General features: G+C 42.3%; 1 protein-coding gene across 7 annotated transcripts in view; it reads left to right on the top strand.

Annotated features, from left to right (window-relative positions):
- Nucleotides 1-18,021, top strand: part of psd3l (pleckstrin and Sec7 domain containing 3, like) — a 157,707-nt gene that overhangs the window by 44,210 nt on the left and 95,476 nt on the right. The window contains exon 1 of one of the 7 annotated variants that reach the window (XM_020457343.2): nt 11,625-12,200. The exons of 5 other annotated variants lie outside the window; for them this stretch is intronic. In XM_020457343.2, the coding sequence (XP_020312932.1) occupies nt 12,133-12,200 (68 nt within the window). In that variant the 5' untranslated portion in view covers nt 11,625-12,132. Of the gene's footprint in view, nt 1-11,624; nt 12,201-18,021 lie in introns of those variants that run through there. One more of the 7 variants, XM_020457342.2, reaches the window with a different exon arrangement.

Genomic DNA, 18,021 nt, shown 5'->3' with positions numbered 1-18,021 from the left:
TTTTTAGATGTGAGTTAGGTTCACATTAGCCACTTTTTATTTTACACAAAACAAGTGTCACCTTTTTGAGCCCACACCAGTTTGCATTCCTGCTGTATGCCTATGTTAATGTTGAAAATGACTATTGTAGCTGGAAATATTTACAATGTCTACACTGTATTTCTGACAAAAATGGACCCCAAACTTTTGAATGGTAGTGTACGTGAGATGTTTCATGAGCTGAAATAAAAGATCCCAATAATGGTCCATATGCACAACCACAGACCACATGTAACCACGCCAGCCCAGGACCTCCACATCGGGCTTCTTCACCAACTGGATCGTGTTTCAACTGTACCGGGCAGATGCCAGACATTGTGTATGGCGTTGTTTGGGCGAGCAGTTTGCTGATGTCAACGTTGTGAACAGAGTGCCACATGGTGATGGTGGGGTTATGGTATGTATGGGCAGGCATAAGCTACGGTCAACAAACACAATTGCATTTTATCGATGGCAATTTGAATGCACAGAAATACCGGGACAAGATGTTGAGGCCCATTGTCGTGCCATTCATCCACCGACCATCACCTCATGTTTCAGCATGATAATGCACGATCCAATGTCCCAAGGATCTGTACACAATTCCTGGAAGCTGAAAATGTCCCAGTTCTTCCATGGCTTGTATACTCACCAGACATGTCACCCATTGAGCATGTTTGTGATGCTCTGGATTGACGTGTGCAACAGCGTGTTACAGTTCCCGGTAATATCCAGCAACTTCGCACAGCCACTGAAGAGGAGTGGGACAACATTCCATGGGCCACAATCAACAGCCTGATCAGCTCTATGCGAAGGAGATGTGTCATGCTGCATGAGGCAAATGGTGGTCACACCAGATACGGACTGTTTTTTTGATCCATGCCCCTACTTTAAAACGTCTTTTTTTTTAAGGTATCTGTGACCAACAGATGCATATCTGTATTCCCAGTTATGTGAAATCCATAGATTAGGCCCTAATGAATTCCTTATATGAACTGTAACTATTGAAATTGTTGTAGGTTGCGTTTTTATATTTTTTTGTTCAGTGTATATAGCCTACAGTCAGCACTCCGCAAGGATAATGTAGAAATAGTACAAAAGGAAAACCACCTCTTAAGAAATAAAACTATGGGTGAATAGAAACAGGCGCCAGCGGCCATTATGTACCAAGCGTCTCAAGAGTAGGAGTGCTGATCTAGGATCAGGTCTCCCCACACCACGTAATCTTATTCATTGTGATCTAAAAGCCAAAACCGATCCTAGTCTTACAGGCTGACTACACTGCTCGCGCACGCCAACGAGCTTCTGCGTTGCCAAGGGCTAAAATAGAGGTCAGTTCTATTTGTGATGCAGATCGCGCTGCAAGTCATGCCTCTCATATCTTGATTGGTTTATAGAAGCAGGTACCCACCTGCTATTTCCTCACTGGTTATACCCACGTGGGTGACTGAAAGACGAACGAGGTTGGTGGCGGTAATACTTTGATATTTTAACCTGCGTGTCATGGTCACGTTTGGTGTGGGGGGACAAAATAAACGTATGCACGATGGCGCACGTGCTCAGCCAGTTTGGGTTCCGTGTAGAGGTCGACAGACTATGATTTTCAATGCCGATATCGATTTATTGGAGGACAAAAAAAAGCCGATACCGATTAATCGGCCGATTTATATAAAATAAAAAATTGGGAAAAAATGTATTTGTAATAATGACAATTACAAGAATACTGAATGAACTTATTTTAACTTAATATAATACATAAATAAAATCAATTTAGCCTCAAGTAAATAATGAAACATGTTCAATTTGGTTTAAATAATGCAAAAACAAAGTGTTGAAGAAGAAAGTAAGTGCAATATATGCTATGTAAGAAAGCTAATGTTTCAGTTCCTTGCTCAGAACATGAACATATGAAAGCTGGTGGTTCCTTTTAACATGAGTCTTCAATATTTCCAGGTAAGGAGTTTTAGGTTGTAGTTATTATTGGAATTATAGGACTATTTCCCTATATACCATTTGTATTTCATTAACCTTTGACTATTGGATGTTCTTTATAGGCACTTTAGTATTGCCAGTGTAACAGTATAGCTTCCGTCTCTCTCCTCGCTCCTCCCTGGGCTCGAACCAGCAATACATCGACAATTAGCGCGCGCTAACTAGCTAGCCATTTCACTTCGGTTACACCAGCCTCATCTCGGGAGTTGATAGGCTTGAAGTCATAAACAGCGCAATGCTTGACGCTCAACGAAGAGCTGCTGGCAAAACGCACAAAAGTGCTGTTTGAATGAATGTTTACGCGCCTGCTTCTGTCTACTGCTCAGTCAGATACGTGTATGCTCAGTCAGATTATATGCAACGCAGGACACTAGATAATATCTAGTAATATCATCAACCATGTGTAGTTAACTAGTGATTATGATTGATTGTTTTTTTATAAGATAAGTGTAATGCTAGCTAGCGACTTACCTTGGCTTACTGCATTCGCGTAACAGGCAGTCTCCTTGTGGAGTGCAACGAGAGAGGCAGGTCGTTATTGCGTTGGACTAGTTAACTGTAAGGTTGCAAGATTGGATCCCCCGAGCTGACAATGTGAAAATCTGTCGTTCTGCCCCTGAACAAGGCAGTTAACCCACCGTTCCTAGGGCGTCATTGAAAATAAGAATGCGTTCTTAACTGACTTGCCTAGTTAAATAAAAGGTATAAAACAAAATCGGCACACAAAAATACCGATTTCCGATTGTTATGAAAACTTCGGCCATTCCGATTAATCGGTCGACCTCTAGTTCCGTGTTAAACCGCTGTACGAATATGGGCCCCTCGAGACAGGTCTTTTTGTTGTTGTATTTATTAAGGATCCCCATTAGCTGTTGCCATAGCTACTCTTCCTGGGGTCCAAACAAGATTTAAGGCAATTACATCACAAAATAATTCTAATAAAACAGTACATCATACAACACATTATTACACAACTACTCTACCACTACATACAGTGCCTTGCGAAAGTATTCGGCCCCCTTGAACTTTGCGACCTTTTGCCACATTTCAGGCTTCAAACATAAAGATATAAAACTGTATTTTTTTGTGAAGAATCAACAACAAGTGGGACACAATCATGAAGTGGAACGACATTTATTGGATATTTCAAACTTTTTTAACAAATCAAAAACGGAAAAATTGGGCGTGCAAAATTATTCAGCCCCTTTAAGTTAATACTTTGTAGCGCCACCTTTTGCTGCGATTACAGCTGTAAGTCGCTTGGGGTATGTCTCTATCAGTTTTGCACATCGAGAGACATTCCTCCTTGCAAAACAGCTACAATACAATATGTATTATACCACAATATCGTTATGCATGGATGTGTAGGTTCAGAGTTTGAGGTTGTCATGCCTAAATTTGCTAATCTTGTCAATGAAAAAAGTAAAGTATTTGGCATTAGTGTGTTTTTTTTAATGAATGAGCCATCTGATTCAATGGAGTTCGCCTTTGTTTCATAGTACAGTTTCTTCTTATTTTTGTTTAGTTACATGATTTCACAATCTACAGTACGTTTGCCAATCGTCTGGGCAGCCAAACTTATTTGCCATTTCCTTTTGCCTCATCCCTTTCAACCATACCGTGCCATACCGTGCTTATTAGTAACTGGAATAAGCAATTTCATAAATGCGTCAAGTGCAGCGTCTGATTTACTTCTCATTACACACAACAGAACAGCAAATAGCTGGTATACAAGACATCCACCTCTTCTCTTATTCACATCTTCCAGTTAAAAGCACTTATTTAGGATGCCTTTGTCTGTTTTAGTTTTATATGGCTTGAAAATATATTTTGTGGCATAAACCCACAGGCCACATTTAGAGACATTCTTCACATGCAAAGTATTCGGCTGACAACAATTCCACTGCAATTAAATCCCTTCATGTGTTTCTCAAGCAAGCGGAGTGTCATAACCAGGTTTGATTTGGATGAAGTGAGAGGCATACTTTGTTTGCTGGAGTAGTATACAGGTTGTCATGACGACAATAACTTCCTCATGCTGTGTAGTTCCCTCTTTAGATGTCAGAGGAAATGAATGTAAATGATCATGTTTACTGTACTAAAGTAGTCACAATGTGTTTTAGCACCTCCACCCCTTTCATTTTCTGTAATGACACCAGAAACCAAACCGAATGATTCATAATCTCTCAGGCCGTGCTCCAAATGGCACCCTATTCCCTTTATAGTGCACTATTGACCAGGGCCCATAGTACCCTGGGTAAAAGTAGTGCACTAAATCGGGAATAAAGTTCCAATAAAGTTCCATTTGGGAGATAGCCCCAATTCTTCTGTTGCAGTACAGTAAATAACTGTATGACAAGCTGTGTTTGAGTACGGTGCCAATGGCTCACTGGGTTAGAGCACAGTACCGGTAACATTAGGCTGGTGGGTTATACTGTAGAGCACAGTACCGGTAACATTAGGCTGGTGGGTTATACTGTAGAGCACAGTACCGGTAACATTAGGCTGGTGGGTTATACTGTAGAGCACAGTACCGGTAACATTAGGCTGGTGGGTTATACTGTAGAGCACAGTACCGGTAACATTAGGCTGGTGGGTTATACTGTAGAGCACAGTACCGGTAACATTAGGCTGGTGGGTTATACTGTAGAGCACAGTACCGGTAACATTAGGCTGGTGGGTTATACTGTAGAGCACAGTACCGGTAACATTAGGCTGGTGGGTTATACTGTAGAGCACAGTACCGGTAACATTAGGCTGGTGGGTTATACTGTAGAGCACAGTACCGGTAACATTAGGCTGGTGGGTTATACTGTAGAGCACAGTACCGGTAACATTAGGCTGGTGGGTTATACTGTAGAGCACAGTACCGGTAACATTAGGCTGGTGGGTTATACTGTAGAGCACAGTACCGGTAACATTAGGCTGGTGGGTTATACTGTAGAGCACAGTACCGGTAACATTAGGCTGGTGGGTTATACTGTAGAGCACAGTACCGGTAACATTAGGCTGGTGGGTTATACTGTAGAGCACAGTACCGGTAACATTAGGCTGGTGGGTTATACTGTAGAGCACAGTACCGGTAACATTAGGCTGGTGGGTTATACTGTAGAGCACAGTACCGGTAACATTAGGCTGGTGGGTTATACTGTAGAGCACAGTACCGGTAACATTAGGCTGGTGGGTTATACTGTAGAGCACAGTACCGGTAACATTAGGCTGGTGGGTTATACTGTAGAGCACAGTACCGGTAACATTAGGCTGGTGGGTTATACTGTAGAGCACAGTACCGGTAACATTAGGCTGGTGGGTTATACTGTAGAGCACAGTACCGGTAACATTAGGCTGGTGGGTTATACTGTAGAGCACAGTACCGGTAACATTAGGCTGGTGGGTTATACTGTAGAGCACAGTACCGGTAACATTAGGCTGGTGGGTTATACTGTAGAGCACAGTACCGGTAACATTAGGCTGGTGGGTTATACTGTAGAGCACAGTACCGGTAACATTAGGCTGGTGGGTTATACTGTAGAGCACAGTACCGGTAACATTAGGCTGGTGGGTTATACTGTAGAGCACAGTACCGGTAACATTAGGCTGGTGGGTTATACTGTAGAGCACAGTACCGGTAACATTAGGCTGGTGGGTTATACTGTAGAGCACAGTACCGGTAACATTAGGCTGGTGGGTTATACTGTAGAGCACAGTACCGGTAACATTAGGCTGGTGGGTTATACTGTAGAGCACAGTACCGGTAACATTAGGCTGGTGGGTTATACTGTAGAGCACAGTACCGGTAACATTAGGCTGGTGGGTTATACTGTAGAGCACAGTACCGGTAACATTAGGCTGGTGGGTTATACTGTAGAGCACAGTACCGGTAACATTAGGCTGGTGGGTTATACTGTAGAGCACAGTACCGGTAACATTAGGCTGGTGGGTTATACTGTAGAGCACAGTACCGGTAACATTAGGCTGGTGGGTTATACTGTAGAGCACAGTACCGGTAACATTAGGCTGGTGGGTTATACTGTAGAGCACAGTACCGGTAACATTAGGCTGGTGGGTTATACTGTAGAGCACAGTACCGGTAACATTAGGCTGGTGGGTTATACTGTAGAGCACAGTACCGGTAACATTAGGCTGGTGGGTTATACTGTAGAGCACAGTACCGGTAACATTAGGCTGGTGGGTTATACTGTAGAGCACAGTACCGGTAACATTAGGCTGGTGGGTTATACTGTAGAGCACAGTACCGGTAACATTAGGCTGGTGGGTTATACTGTAGAGCACAGTACCGGTAACATTAGGCTGGTGGGTTATACTGTAGAGCACAGTACCGGTAACATTAGGCTGGTGGGTTATACTGTAGAGCACAGTACCGGTAACATTAGGCTGGTGGGTTATACTGTAGAGCACAGTACCGGTAACATTAGGCTGGTGGGTTATACTGTAGAGCACAGTACCGGTAACATTAGGCTGGTGGGTTATACTGTAGAGCACAGTACCGGTAACATTAGGCTGGTGGGTTATACTGTAGAGCACAGTACCGGTAACATTAGGCTGGTGGGTTATACTGTAGAGCACAGTACCGGTAACATTAGGCTGGTGGGTTATACTGTAGAGCACAGTACCGGTAACATTAGGCTGGTGGGTTATACTGTAGAGCACAGTACCGGTAACATTAGGCTGGTGGGTTATACTGTAGAGCACAGTACCGGTAACATTAGGCTGGTGGGTTATACTGTAGAGCACGGTGTTGGTAACATTAGGCTGGTTGGTTATACTGTAGAGCACAGTACCGGTAACATTAGGCTGGTTGGTTATACTGTAGAGCACAGTACCGGTAACATTAGGCTTGTGGGTTATACTGTAGAGCACAGTACTGGTAACATTAGGCTGGTGGGTTATACTGTAGAGCACGGTGTTGGTAACATTAGGCTGGTGGGTTATACTGTAGAGCACGGTGTTGGTAACATTAGGCTGGTGGGTTATACTGTAGAGCACAGTACTGGTAACATTAGGCTGGTGGGTTATACTGTAGAGCACGGTGTTGGTAACATTAGGCTGGTTGGTTATACTGTAGAGCACAGTACTGGTAACATTAGGCTGGTTGGTTATACTGTAGAGCACAGTACTGGTAACATTAGGCTTGTGGGTTATACTGTAGAGCATGGTACTGGTAACATTAGGTGGGTTGATTTTTCCCCATAGGCCATGTACAGTAATGAATGAATACGCTGTCAATTTTTACAGTTTTATGTTGATTTTGATAAAAACCCTCCTCGTCTACATGTTTTTTATGAACCAGTGTCAGCCAGTTTTAGTGACTGTGACAGAGTTTTATCTGTCAATCAATGTAGCAATTGCAAAACGACTATGGTGTTGGAGGAGGTTTGAGAAAGTAGGGATGGAGACATGCTGGTGTCAGACTATTATGATTTGAAAAGGATTTGATCTTCTGCCACATGCAGACATAAACGCTGCTAAGCATTAAGTGATCCTCCCCGTTTGTGGACAATGAGAATAGATTCATTTCATCCGAGTTAAGTTCAAATGCAATATTAATAACGTTTAGTTAGTCCATGTGACAGCTCTTTAGTGCAGTTCAAATTGTGCTCGTGAGAGCACCCCACTGAAAAATGTACTTTGAAGAAATTAAATTGCATATTCTTGATGGCTCCAGTAACTTCTACTCTGTTGGCTCTAGCAACTGCTACTCTGTTGGCTCTAGCAACTGCTACTCTGTTGGTTCTAGCAACTGCTACTCTGTTGGCTCTAGCAACTGCTACTCTGTTGGCTCTAGCAACTGCTACTCTGTTGGTTCTAGCAACTGCTACTCTGTTGGTTCTAGCAACTGCTACTCTGTTGGTTCTAGCAACTGCTACTCTGTTGGTTCTAGCAACTGCTACTCTGTTGGTTCTAGCAACTGCTACTCTGTTGGTTCTAGCAACTGCTACTCTGTTGGTTCTAGCAACTGCTACTCTGTTGGTTCTAGCAACTGCTACTCTGTTGGTTCTAGCAACTGCTACTCTGTTGGTTCTAGCAACTGCTACTCTGTTGGTTCTAGCAACTGCTACTCTGTTGGTTCTAGCAACTGCTACTCTGTTGGTTCTAGCAACTGCTACTCTGTTGGTTCTAGCAACTGCTACTCTGTTGGTTCTAGCAACTGCTACTCTGTTGGTTCTAGCAACTGCTACTCTGTTGGTTCTAGCAACTGCTACTCTGTTGGTTCTAGCAACTGCTACTCTGTTGGTTCTAGCAACTGCTACTCTGTTGGTTCTAGCAACTGCTACTCTGTTGGTTCTAGCAACTGCTACTCTGTTGGTTCTAGCAACTGCTACTCTGTTGGTTCTAGCAACTGCTACTCTGTTGGTTCTAGCAACTGCTACTCTGTTGGTTCTAGCAACTGCTACTCTGTTGGTTCTAGCAACTGCTACTCTGTTGGTTCTAGCAACTGCTACTCTGTTGGTTCTAGCAACTGCTACTCTGTTGGTTCTAGCAACTGCTACTCTGTTGGTTCTAGCAACTGCTACTCTGTTGGTTCTAGCAACTGCTACTCTGTTGGTTCTAGCAACTGCTACTCTGTTGGTTCTAGCAACTGCTACTCTGTTGGTTCTAGCAACTGCTACTCTGTTGGTTCTAGCAACTGCTACTCTGTTGGTTCTAGCAACTGCTACTCTGTTGGTTCTAGCAACTGCTACTCTGTTGGTTCTAGCAACTGCTACTCTGTTGGTTCTAGCAACTGCTACTCTGTTGGTTCTAGCAACTGCTACTCTGTTGGTTCTAGCAACTGCTACTCTGTTGGTTCTAGCAACTGCTACTCTGTTGGTTCTAGCAACTGCTACTCTGTTGGTTCTAGCAACTGCTACTCTGTTGGTTCTAGCAACTGCTACTCTGTTGGTTCTAGCAACTGCTACTCTGTTGGTTCTAGCAACTGCTACTCTGTTGGTTCTAGCAACTGCTACTCTGTTGGTTCTAGCAACTGCTACTCTGTTGGTTCTAGCAACTGCTACTCTGTTGGTTCTAGCAACTGCTACTCTGTTGGTTCTAGCAACTGCTACTCTGTTGGTTCTAGCAACTGCTACTCTGTTGGTTCTAGCAACTGCTACTCTGTTGGTTCTAGCAACTGCTACTCTGTTGGTTCTAGCAACTGCTACTCTGTTGGTTCTAGCAACTGCTACTCTGTTGGTTCTAGCAACTGCTACTCTGTTGGTTCTAGCAACTGCTACTCTGTTGGTTCTAGCAACTGCTACTCTGTTGGTTCTAGCAACTGCTACTCTGTTGGTTCTAGCAACTGCTACTCTGTTGGTTCTAGCAACTGCTACTCTGTTGGTTCTAGCAACTGCTACTCTGTTGGTTCTAGCAACTGCTACTCTGTTGGTTCTAGCAACTGCTACTCTGTTGGTTCTAGCAACTGCTACTCTGTTGGTTCTAGCAACTGCTACTCTGTTGGTTCTAGCAACTGCTACTCTGTTGGTTCTAGCAACTGCTACTCTGTTGGTTCTAGCAACTGCTACTCTGTTGGTTCTAGCAACTGCTACTCTGTTGGTTCTAGCAACTGCTACTCTGTTGGTTCTAGCAACTGCTACTCTGTTGGTTCTAGCAACTGCTACTCTGTTGGTTCTAGCAACTGCTACTCTGTTGGTTCTAGCAACTGCTACTCTGTTGGTTCTAGCAACTGCTACTCTGTTGGTTCTAGCAACTGCTACTCTGTTGGTTCTAGCAACTGCTACTCTGTTGGTTCTAGCAACTGCTACTCTGTTGGTTCTAGCAACTGCTACTCTGTTGGTTCTAGCAACTGCTACTCTGTTGGTTCTAGCAACTGCTACTCTGTTGGTTCTAGCAACTGCTACTCTGTTGGTTCTAGCAACTGCTACTCTGTTGGTTCTAGCAACTGCTACTCTGTTGGTTCTAGCAACTGCTACTCTGTTGGTTCTAGCAACTGCTACTCTGTTGGTTCTAGCAACTGCTACACTGTTGGTTCTAGTAACTGCTACACTGTTGGCTCTAGTAACTGCTTCTCTGTTGGTTGTAGTAACTTCTATTGGTTCTAGCAACTGCTACTCTGTTGGTTCTAGCAACTGCTACTCTGTTGGTTCTAGCAACTGCTACTCTGTTGGCTCTAGCAATTGCTTCTCTGTTGGTTGTAGTAACTTCTACTATTGGTTCTAGCAACTGCTAATCTGTTGGTTCTTGCAACTGCTACTGGTTTTTCAACAGTACCATTTGTGCCCCAAATAGCACCCTATTCTTTGTATAGTGCACAACTTTTCGACCAGAACCATATAGGCTCTATGGGCCTTGTTAAAAAGTATTTCACTACACAGGGAACAGGGTGCCATTTGGTGCACAGGCTCCTGATCCTCCATTGTCCCAGATGGAGGAGGCCTCCAGGACGTCTAATGAGACGAGTGAGACCATGGATGGGCGAGACGACAGTGAGTCATTGCTGGGAAATCTCTCGGCAGCTGTTTTTGGACACACCCTCTGGAGACTTGGGAATACAGAGCAGAACACCGCTGGCTTGGTCTGCCTGTGGTTACAGACAGTGACAGAGAGACAATCATTGGAGAGTAGAGGAGGCATTCAAGTTATCCATTCACCAAAAAATGACCTATGAAGTTGAACTCAAACACCACATTCGCATGCTGGTTTCCCCTTGTGGTGTTTCAATGGTCAATCACCAGAGTGTGGTCAACTTACTTTATCTGTCTCTGAATGCTTAAACTGTTTTTTTTAAATGTTATAGATAATTTAATGGTTTAAGGGTCTGTCATTTGCTTTATTAGACTATGAGCTTGAGTGACAATGAGCTTGTGTACGACATGTTTTTTCTTTAAACCTCTGTTTTGCTGGAGGGTTTTCATGCAATAGGCGTAGGCCTATGTTTTAGTGCAGTGCAGATTCTGAAGTTCTTGATTATTCATTGTCATTCAAATTAAAGGTTAATTTCGTTTTGATATTCCAAAATGTTGCAACCTTAACTTGACAGAATTGAGGAACATCCAACCCAACGTCACAGATGAGTTGGTTCTGTAATTGCAGTGGTTTCTCATTTTCAGACCAAATGACACATGATTTCAATGCTCAGTAAAAGCCTTCTAAATGCTGATTATACACTGGCTGTATGCAAATGGTTTGTTTTGTCTCTATCTTGATCCCAGGAGGATCAACTGTGTATTTTTGTTATTGCCTGTTTGGCTGAAATAAGGGTTACTGTGGTCGAGATATGGTCTCTGTGTTTTCTTTGCTAGTTTAGACCTATATAAGAGGCTACTGCTTTAAAATGGAGGTTTGTTTTGGTATGACTCATCAGACAAAATGCAGTCGATTAAAATGAGGAATAGTTTATTGTCCATGTCAAACCCAAAGATGGAGAATGCCAAACCATATTGCATTAACATAACCATTAACATAAATTAGATATACTTGGGCAAGTCCGATGGATGAGCAGATTGAAGTGTTAATTTTCAGCATTCGTCTTTCATTACTTCTGTTCTTACACTCTTTGCCTATTCAGCTGAAGGGGAAGTTGTGCTGCACTCGCGGAGAGGCAGGATGTTATAACTTTCTCTGTTTGATGTGTGTTTCAATGCACGGGACCAGAGATACTGTATAATGACGAGACTATCTTGTTTCCACTTTAACAATGAGAGTCGTTGTCCCAAAGGCGGGAAGGCAGGCGGTCTGCATATCGTGGGCAGATTTTGACGGGAGTGAACCTTCTCGCTTCGCCTCTTGCTCTCTGACGGGACTCTCTTCTTTCGGTACTCGCTATCTGAATGCAATGGTTTGTGGGAAATGCCTCCACATTTCAGCCTAGTAGGAGATGAGCCTAGATTCAACAAAGTAAAAGTATTTTCTTCTTCGTTGAACAAACGTATTGTGGACTGCGCGCGGTACTAATATACAGCATGAGCTGCACTCTATACATGTGGACTGGAATGCACGCGAATAACTTTCCGTAGTCTTTTTAAAGCAACGTATTCAGACTTAAATGTTGGATATCTGTGCACAATCTCGCAGCAGGTAAAGTTTTTTAGTTGTTGGATGAAACGCTGACACGGTGGTCAATTGAATTCCAACTTGCGATGAGACGACTTAGTGCTATTTACTCGCATGAAACACAAAACCAACAACTCACCAAATGTGACGTATAACCAACGGGACGCAGGAATGTTTGGAAGGTGAGATTATCCATGGCACAGTTACAAATTGGCAAGTATGCTACACTGTTGTCTTTTTAGGAGGGTGGAGTTTAGGTGTCCTTTTGAGAGAGATTTTCAACAGGTTTCTTCTCTCAGTAATGTGTAATTTCTCACTTCACGAAACAACTAAGGCTATGTTTAGACGGGCAGCCCAAATCTGATATTTTTCCACTAATTGGTCTATTGATACCTATTGGTCAAAATACCTATTGAGAAAATATCAGAATTGGTCTGCCTGACTTAACGCAGCCCATGTAACGTTCAACGGTAACATTTGTGCCGCTAACGTTACTCACTAAACTGAGCTCTTGGTTGTCTTTTTTTAGTGCATGGAATCATGACTTATATTCGTTGTTTTAGTGAATATCCTTTCAAAATAAGAAAATACATTCTTTATTACCCTGGAATTGCGTGACAGTCAGAACGAAGCACGTGATTACCAAACCAGCTTTCTGTTTCATTGTCTATAATTAAACGATACGTTTCAATCAAACGACACGTGCAGTTCATGGTTGTATTTATGAAAAACTATATAAATTATTAAATTATTTCATTACGATTCACACCAATTGTTTTGCTCCACGTCAGGGATTCATCAGTCAACCACTGTCAATTTAGTGTGTTCTGCTTTCACATTACTAATGCCATGGATGCTTTGACTGAAATAGTCATACATTCAAGCTTTTGATGATCTTTTGGCTGCTTATTTCCTATTAACATTTTAGATGTCTTAACGATAAGCTCTTCCTGCTACTATTTTGTAATTGGCAAAATGACACATGGAAATAACCTATCTTTTGACTCACAAACACTCTAAAAAGTCCAGTTGACTGAGAAGCTATATTGAAAAGGCTGTATAGTATGTGTTTTTATCTGGCTATATCAACTGGACTGTGTGTGTGCTTATGCTGGGCTATCCTGAGTGAAGAATGCCAGACATTCTTTGATGTATTGCACTGGATTTGCAAAGGATACCTGGCATAGCATGTTGCCTAGGTAACTCCTTGAGGGATGAGTCAGTGAAGCGATGTCCAATTTGAAGAAACAAGTTTGTAGTCCATGTCTAGCAATACAGTTGAATGAGGTGATTTCCGAGGAACAAGAGGATAAACCTTTATAACCCATCGGGCAGCTGTACAATAGATGAAGCTGAATCTCCCTTGGCTTTCACTTAGTTGTGCCACACAGTGGTAGATATCTAGAACAGCATCCTTAACTCTCACTCACTCACGGATAACCTTTGTGTATGAATTCAAGCATGCTTTTTTAGGACACATGCCTACGAGATGAATGTGCTAGGTCAAGTAAACAGTGGTCCATTGCTATGGTCGGAGGAGTGCTGACATTAAATCAAGCACTTGAGGAGAACTGAATAAATGGACCAACCGTCTGGGCAACATCTCAGTCAGTAACACCCCAGGCTGGTGCCGACAAACACTGTTTCATAGATAATGGCACAAACCTACATTTTACTTAGCAGAAGTTGTAGCCATATTTGTTAAGAAAGAAAATTGGGAAGTGTTCGAGTTATAAGATGATAGAGTAGACTGCACTCCTGAGCAAGTTCATCTTTTCTGTCATGGCCTCAATGTATTTTCAGTAAGCTTTTTCTAAATTAAATTATTGAAACCAAGGGCATTCATGTCCTGTAAATACCATGATTAGTAGTGCCACGGTTCCATAGTGCAAGCAGCCAGATTGTGTTTAGGTGACATTTTAAGGATTAGGCTCGGGCAGCAGAAAGTATTTTCACTAATTGTTTCCCTCAAATACATCTGTGTTATTTTACATTGCGTTTAGTGCCAGATCCACAATCTGAAACGCACTGTAAACTCCCTAATGAAAAATCATAGTTTCAAAAAAGACTTCTCTTTGTATAGCTTTATTATAGTTTTGGTTGGTGCATAGCTCTAGAAATATATGTTTTGGGGTCAGTGTATTGGCTGGACAACTTCAGTTATTGGTTGTATAAAAAAAAAAGTTCAAGTACTTGGGCCTCTACTCAATAGACAGTTATTGAAACAAAGGCTGTCATTTTGTGCTAAATGAACAATCAGTTTACTTTAACGTGTGACTACCATTTGCTCAGTTAAATGCAGAACTATGAAAAACTTGGTTTTGTCTAACCTTCAATAGTGAATTTCCGTTTGTCTTACATTGCTCCACTGACCCAGGAATGTGAATTCTTCACTAGGGCTGTGGTGCTGGAATTGAACCCGTTCCGTATTTTCACAGTATACAGTTCCTTCAGAAAGTGTCCACGCCCTTTTACTTATCCACATGTTACAGCCTAAATTTAAAATAGATTAAATAAGGTTTTTGTGTCACTGAGCTACACAATACGCCATCATTTGAAGGTGGACATATTTTTATATATTTTTTAGATTATTTTAGAAATTTTTATAAATGTAAAGCTGAAATGTCATCAGACTAAGTATTCAACCCCTTTGTTATGGCAAGCCTAAATAAGTTCAGGAGTAGAAATGTGCTTCACAAGTTTCACGGACTCATTCTATTTTCAATAAAAGTGGTTAACATGATTTTTGAATAACTACCCCATCTCTGTACCCTACACATACAATTATCTTGAAGGTCCATCAATCAAGTAGGGAATTTAAAGAACAGATTCAATCACAAACACCATGGAGGTTTTCCAATGCCTTGCAAAGAAGGGCACCAATTGGTAGATGTGTAAAAAATAAACAAAGTAGACATTTGGGTATGGTGAAGTAATTAATTACACTTTGGATGGTGTATCAATAGACACAGTCACTACAAAGATGCAGGTGTCCTTCCTAACTCAGTTGCCGGAGAGGAAGGAAACAGCTCAGTGATTTCACCATGAGGCCAATGGTGACTTCTAACAGTTCCAGAGTTTAATGGTTGTGATATGAGAACTGAGGATGGACCAACAACATTGTAGTTACTCCACAATAGTAACCTAAATGACAGTGAAAAACAGGAAGCCTGTACAGAACATAAATAAATATTCCAAAATATTCATCCTGTTTGCAACAAGGAACCTAAGTAATACTGCAAAATATGTGGCAAAGCAAATTTAACTTTATGTTCTGAATACAAAGCATTATATTGAGGGCAAATTCAACACATCACTGAGTACCACTCTTCATATTTTCAAACATGGGGGTGGCTGCATCATGTAATGGGTATGCTTGTAATCGTTAAGGACTGGCCAGTTTTTTTTGGGGGGGGGGGGGGGGTACAAATACAGCTATAAGCACAGGCAAAATCCTAGAGAAAAACCTGGTTCTGTCTGCTTTCCAACAGACACTGGGAGACAAATTCACCTTTCAGCAGGACAATAACCTAAAGGCCAAATATACACTGGAGTTGGTTACCAAGATGACAGTGAATGTTCATGAGTGGCCTAATTACATTTTTAACTTAAATCGGCTTGAAAATCAATGGCAAGACTTAAATGGCTGTCTAGCAATGATCAACAACCAACTTGACAGAGCTTGAAGAATTTTAACAAGAATAATGGGCAGTTGTACAATCCAGGTGTGCAACCAAGAAGGACTCGTAGCTGTAATCACTGCCAAAGGTGATTCTAACATTTATTGGCTCAGGGTTGAATACGTATTTGAATGAGATTTCATTTTCAATAAATTAGCTACAATTTCTAAACATGTTTTGACTTTGTCATTATGTGTTTGTGGGTGGGGGGGGGATATATTTAATACATTTTGAAATTCAGGCTGTAATTTCTGAAGGCACTAAAGACTCAAAAATAACCCTTTTCTTGTAACCTAGCACCATTTCACAGATCAATACAAGTTGTTGCCTCGCATAAAAAAAATTCTGCATAGCAACGTGTGTTTTGAGGATGAGTCAGAGGATGGTGTCAAAGTGGAGCGCGTCTCCACATCCTTCCCCTCACTACTTAGTACACTATATAGGGTTCAGTTTGTGATGCAGCTCCTATATATCCATCCAGCTCTTTAGCCCTGGGGCCTCTGGCTCTGCCAGAGAGCTTTCCAAGTATAACACTGCCGTGGGTGGAGCGCCTGTCTTTCGGATCCAGTACACATCTCACTCCATCAAAATTAGTAAAAAGCGCTGGCCAAGCACCCCCTTTTAGTCTCTCAGGATCACTGGCCAAGCTCCTCCTTTTAGTCTCTCAGGATCACTGGCCAAGCTCCTCCTTTTAGTCTCTCAGGATCACTGGACAAGCTCCTCCTTTTAGTCTCTCAGGATCACTGGACAAGCTCCTCCTTTTAGTCTCTCAGGATCACTGGACAAGCTCCTCCTTTTAGTCTCTCAGGATCACTGGACAAGCTCCTCCTTTTAGTCTCTCAGGATCACTGGACAAGCTCCTCCTTTTAGTCTCTCAGGATCACTGGCCAAGCTCCTCCTTTTAGTCTCTCAGGATCACTGGACAAGCTCCTCCTTTTAGTCTCTCAGGATCACTGGCCAAGCTCCTCCTTTTAGTCTCTCAGGATCACTGGACAAGCTCCTCCAGGATCACATATTCCTGCTCTTATTGTGGCTGCTGTGAAAAAGTAATCCATCCAGGTGGTAATAGGTATGATGCGTGTCAATCAAATGTTATTTGTCACATGCGCCACATACAACAGGTGTAGACCTTACAGTGAAATGCTTACTTACAAGCCCTTAACCAACAATGCAGTTAAGAAAATACCCCCCAAAAAGCAAGAGATAAGAATAAGAAATGATTAAAGAGCAGCAGTAAATAACAATAGGAGGGCTATATACAAGGGGTACCGGTACAGAGTCAATGTGGAGGCTATATACAGGGGGTGCCTGTACAGAGTCAATGTGGAGGCTATATACAGGGGGTGCCTGTACAGAGTCAATGTGGAGGCTATATACAGGGGTGCCTGTACAGAGTCAATGTGGAGGCTATATACAGGGGGTACTGGTACAGAGTCAATGTGGAGGCTATATACAGGGGTGCCTGTACAGAGTCAATGTGGAGGCTATATACAGGGGGTACCAGTACAGAGTCAATGTGGAGGCTATATACAGGGGGTACCGGTACAGAGTCAATGTGGAGGCTATATACAGTGGGTGCCTATACAGAGTCAATGTGCGGGGGCACCGGTGTTGAGGTAATATGTACATGTAGGTAGAGTTATTAATGTGACAATGCATAGATAATGAGTAGCAGCAGCAGCGTAGAAGGGGAGGGGGGGTTGCAATATAATCTGACTGAGCATATAAGTATCTGACTGAGCGGTGGTAGGCAGAAGCAGGTGCGTAAACACTCATTCAAACAGCACTTTTGTGCGTTTTTTGCCAGCAGCTCTTCGTTGTGCGTCAAGCATTGCGCTGTTTATGACTTCAAGCCTATCAACTCCCTAGATGAGGCTGTGAAAAGTGAAATGGCTGGCTAATAGCGTTTCAAACGACACTCGCTCTGAGCTTGTGGTTGTTTCCCTTGCTCTGCATGGGTAACGCTGTTTCGAGCGTGGCTGTTGTCGTTGTGTTCCTGGTTCGAGCCCAGGGAGGAGCGAGGAGAGGGACGGAAGCTATACTGTTACACTGGCAATACTATAGTGCCTATAAGAACATCCAATAGTCAAAGGTTAATGAAATACAAATGGTATAGAGGGAAATAGTCCTATAATAACTACAACCTAAAACTTCTTACCTGGGAATATTGAAAACTCATGTTAAAAGGAACCACCGGCTTTCATGTTCTCATATTCTGAGCAAGGAACTTAAACGTTAGCTTTCTTACATAGCACATATTACACTTTTACTTTCTTCTCCAACACTTTGTTTTTGCATTATTTAAACCAAATTGAACATGTTT

This window comes from Oncorhynchus kisutch, linkage group LG23 (assembly GCF_002021735.2).
Source record: "Oncorhynchus kisutch isolate 150728-3 linkage group LG23, Okis_V2, whole genome shotgun sequence".
Taxonomy (NCBI): domain Eukaryota; kingdom Metazoa; phylum Chordata; class Actinopteri; order Salmoniformes; family Salmonidae; genus Oncorhynchus; species Oncorhynchus kisutch.
Note: the sequence above shows the minus strand (reverse complement) of the source record. Positions and strands in the feature narration are given on the sequence as shown.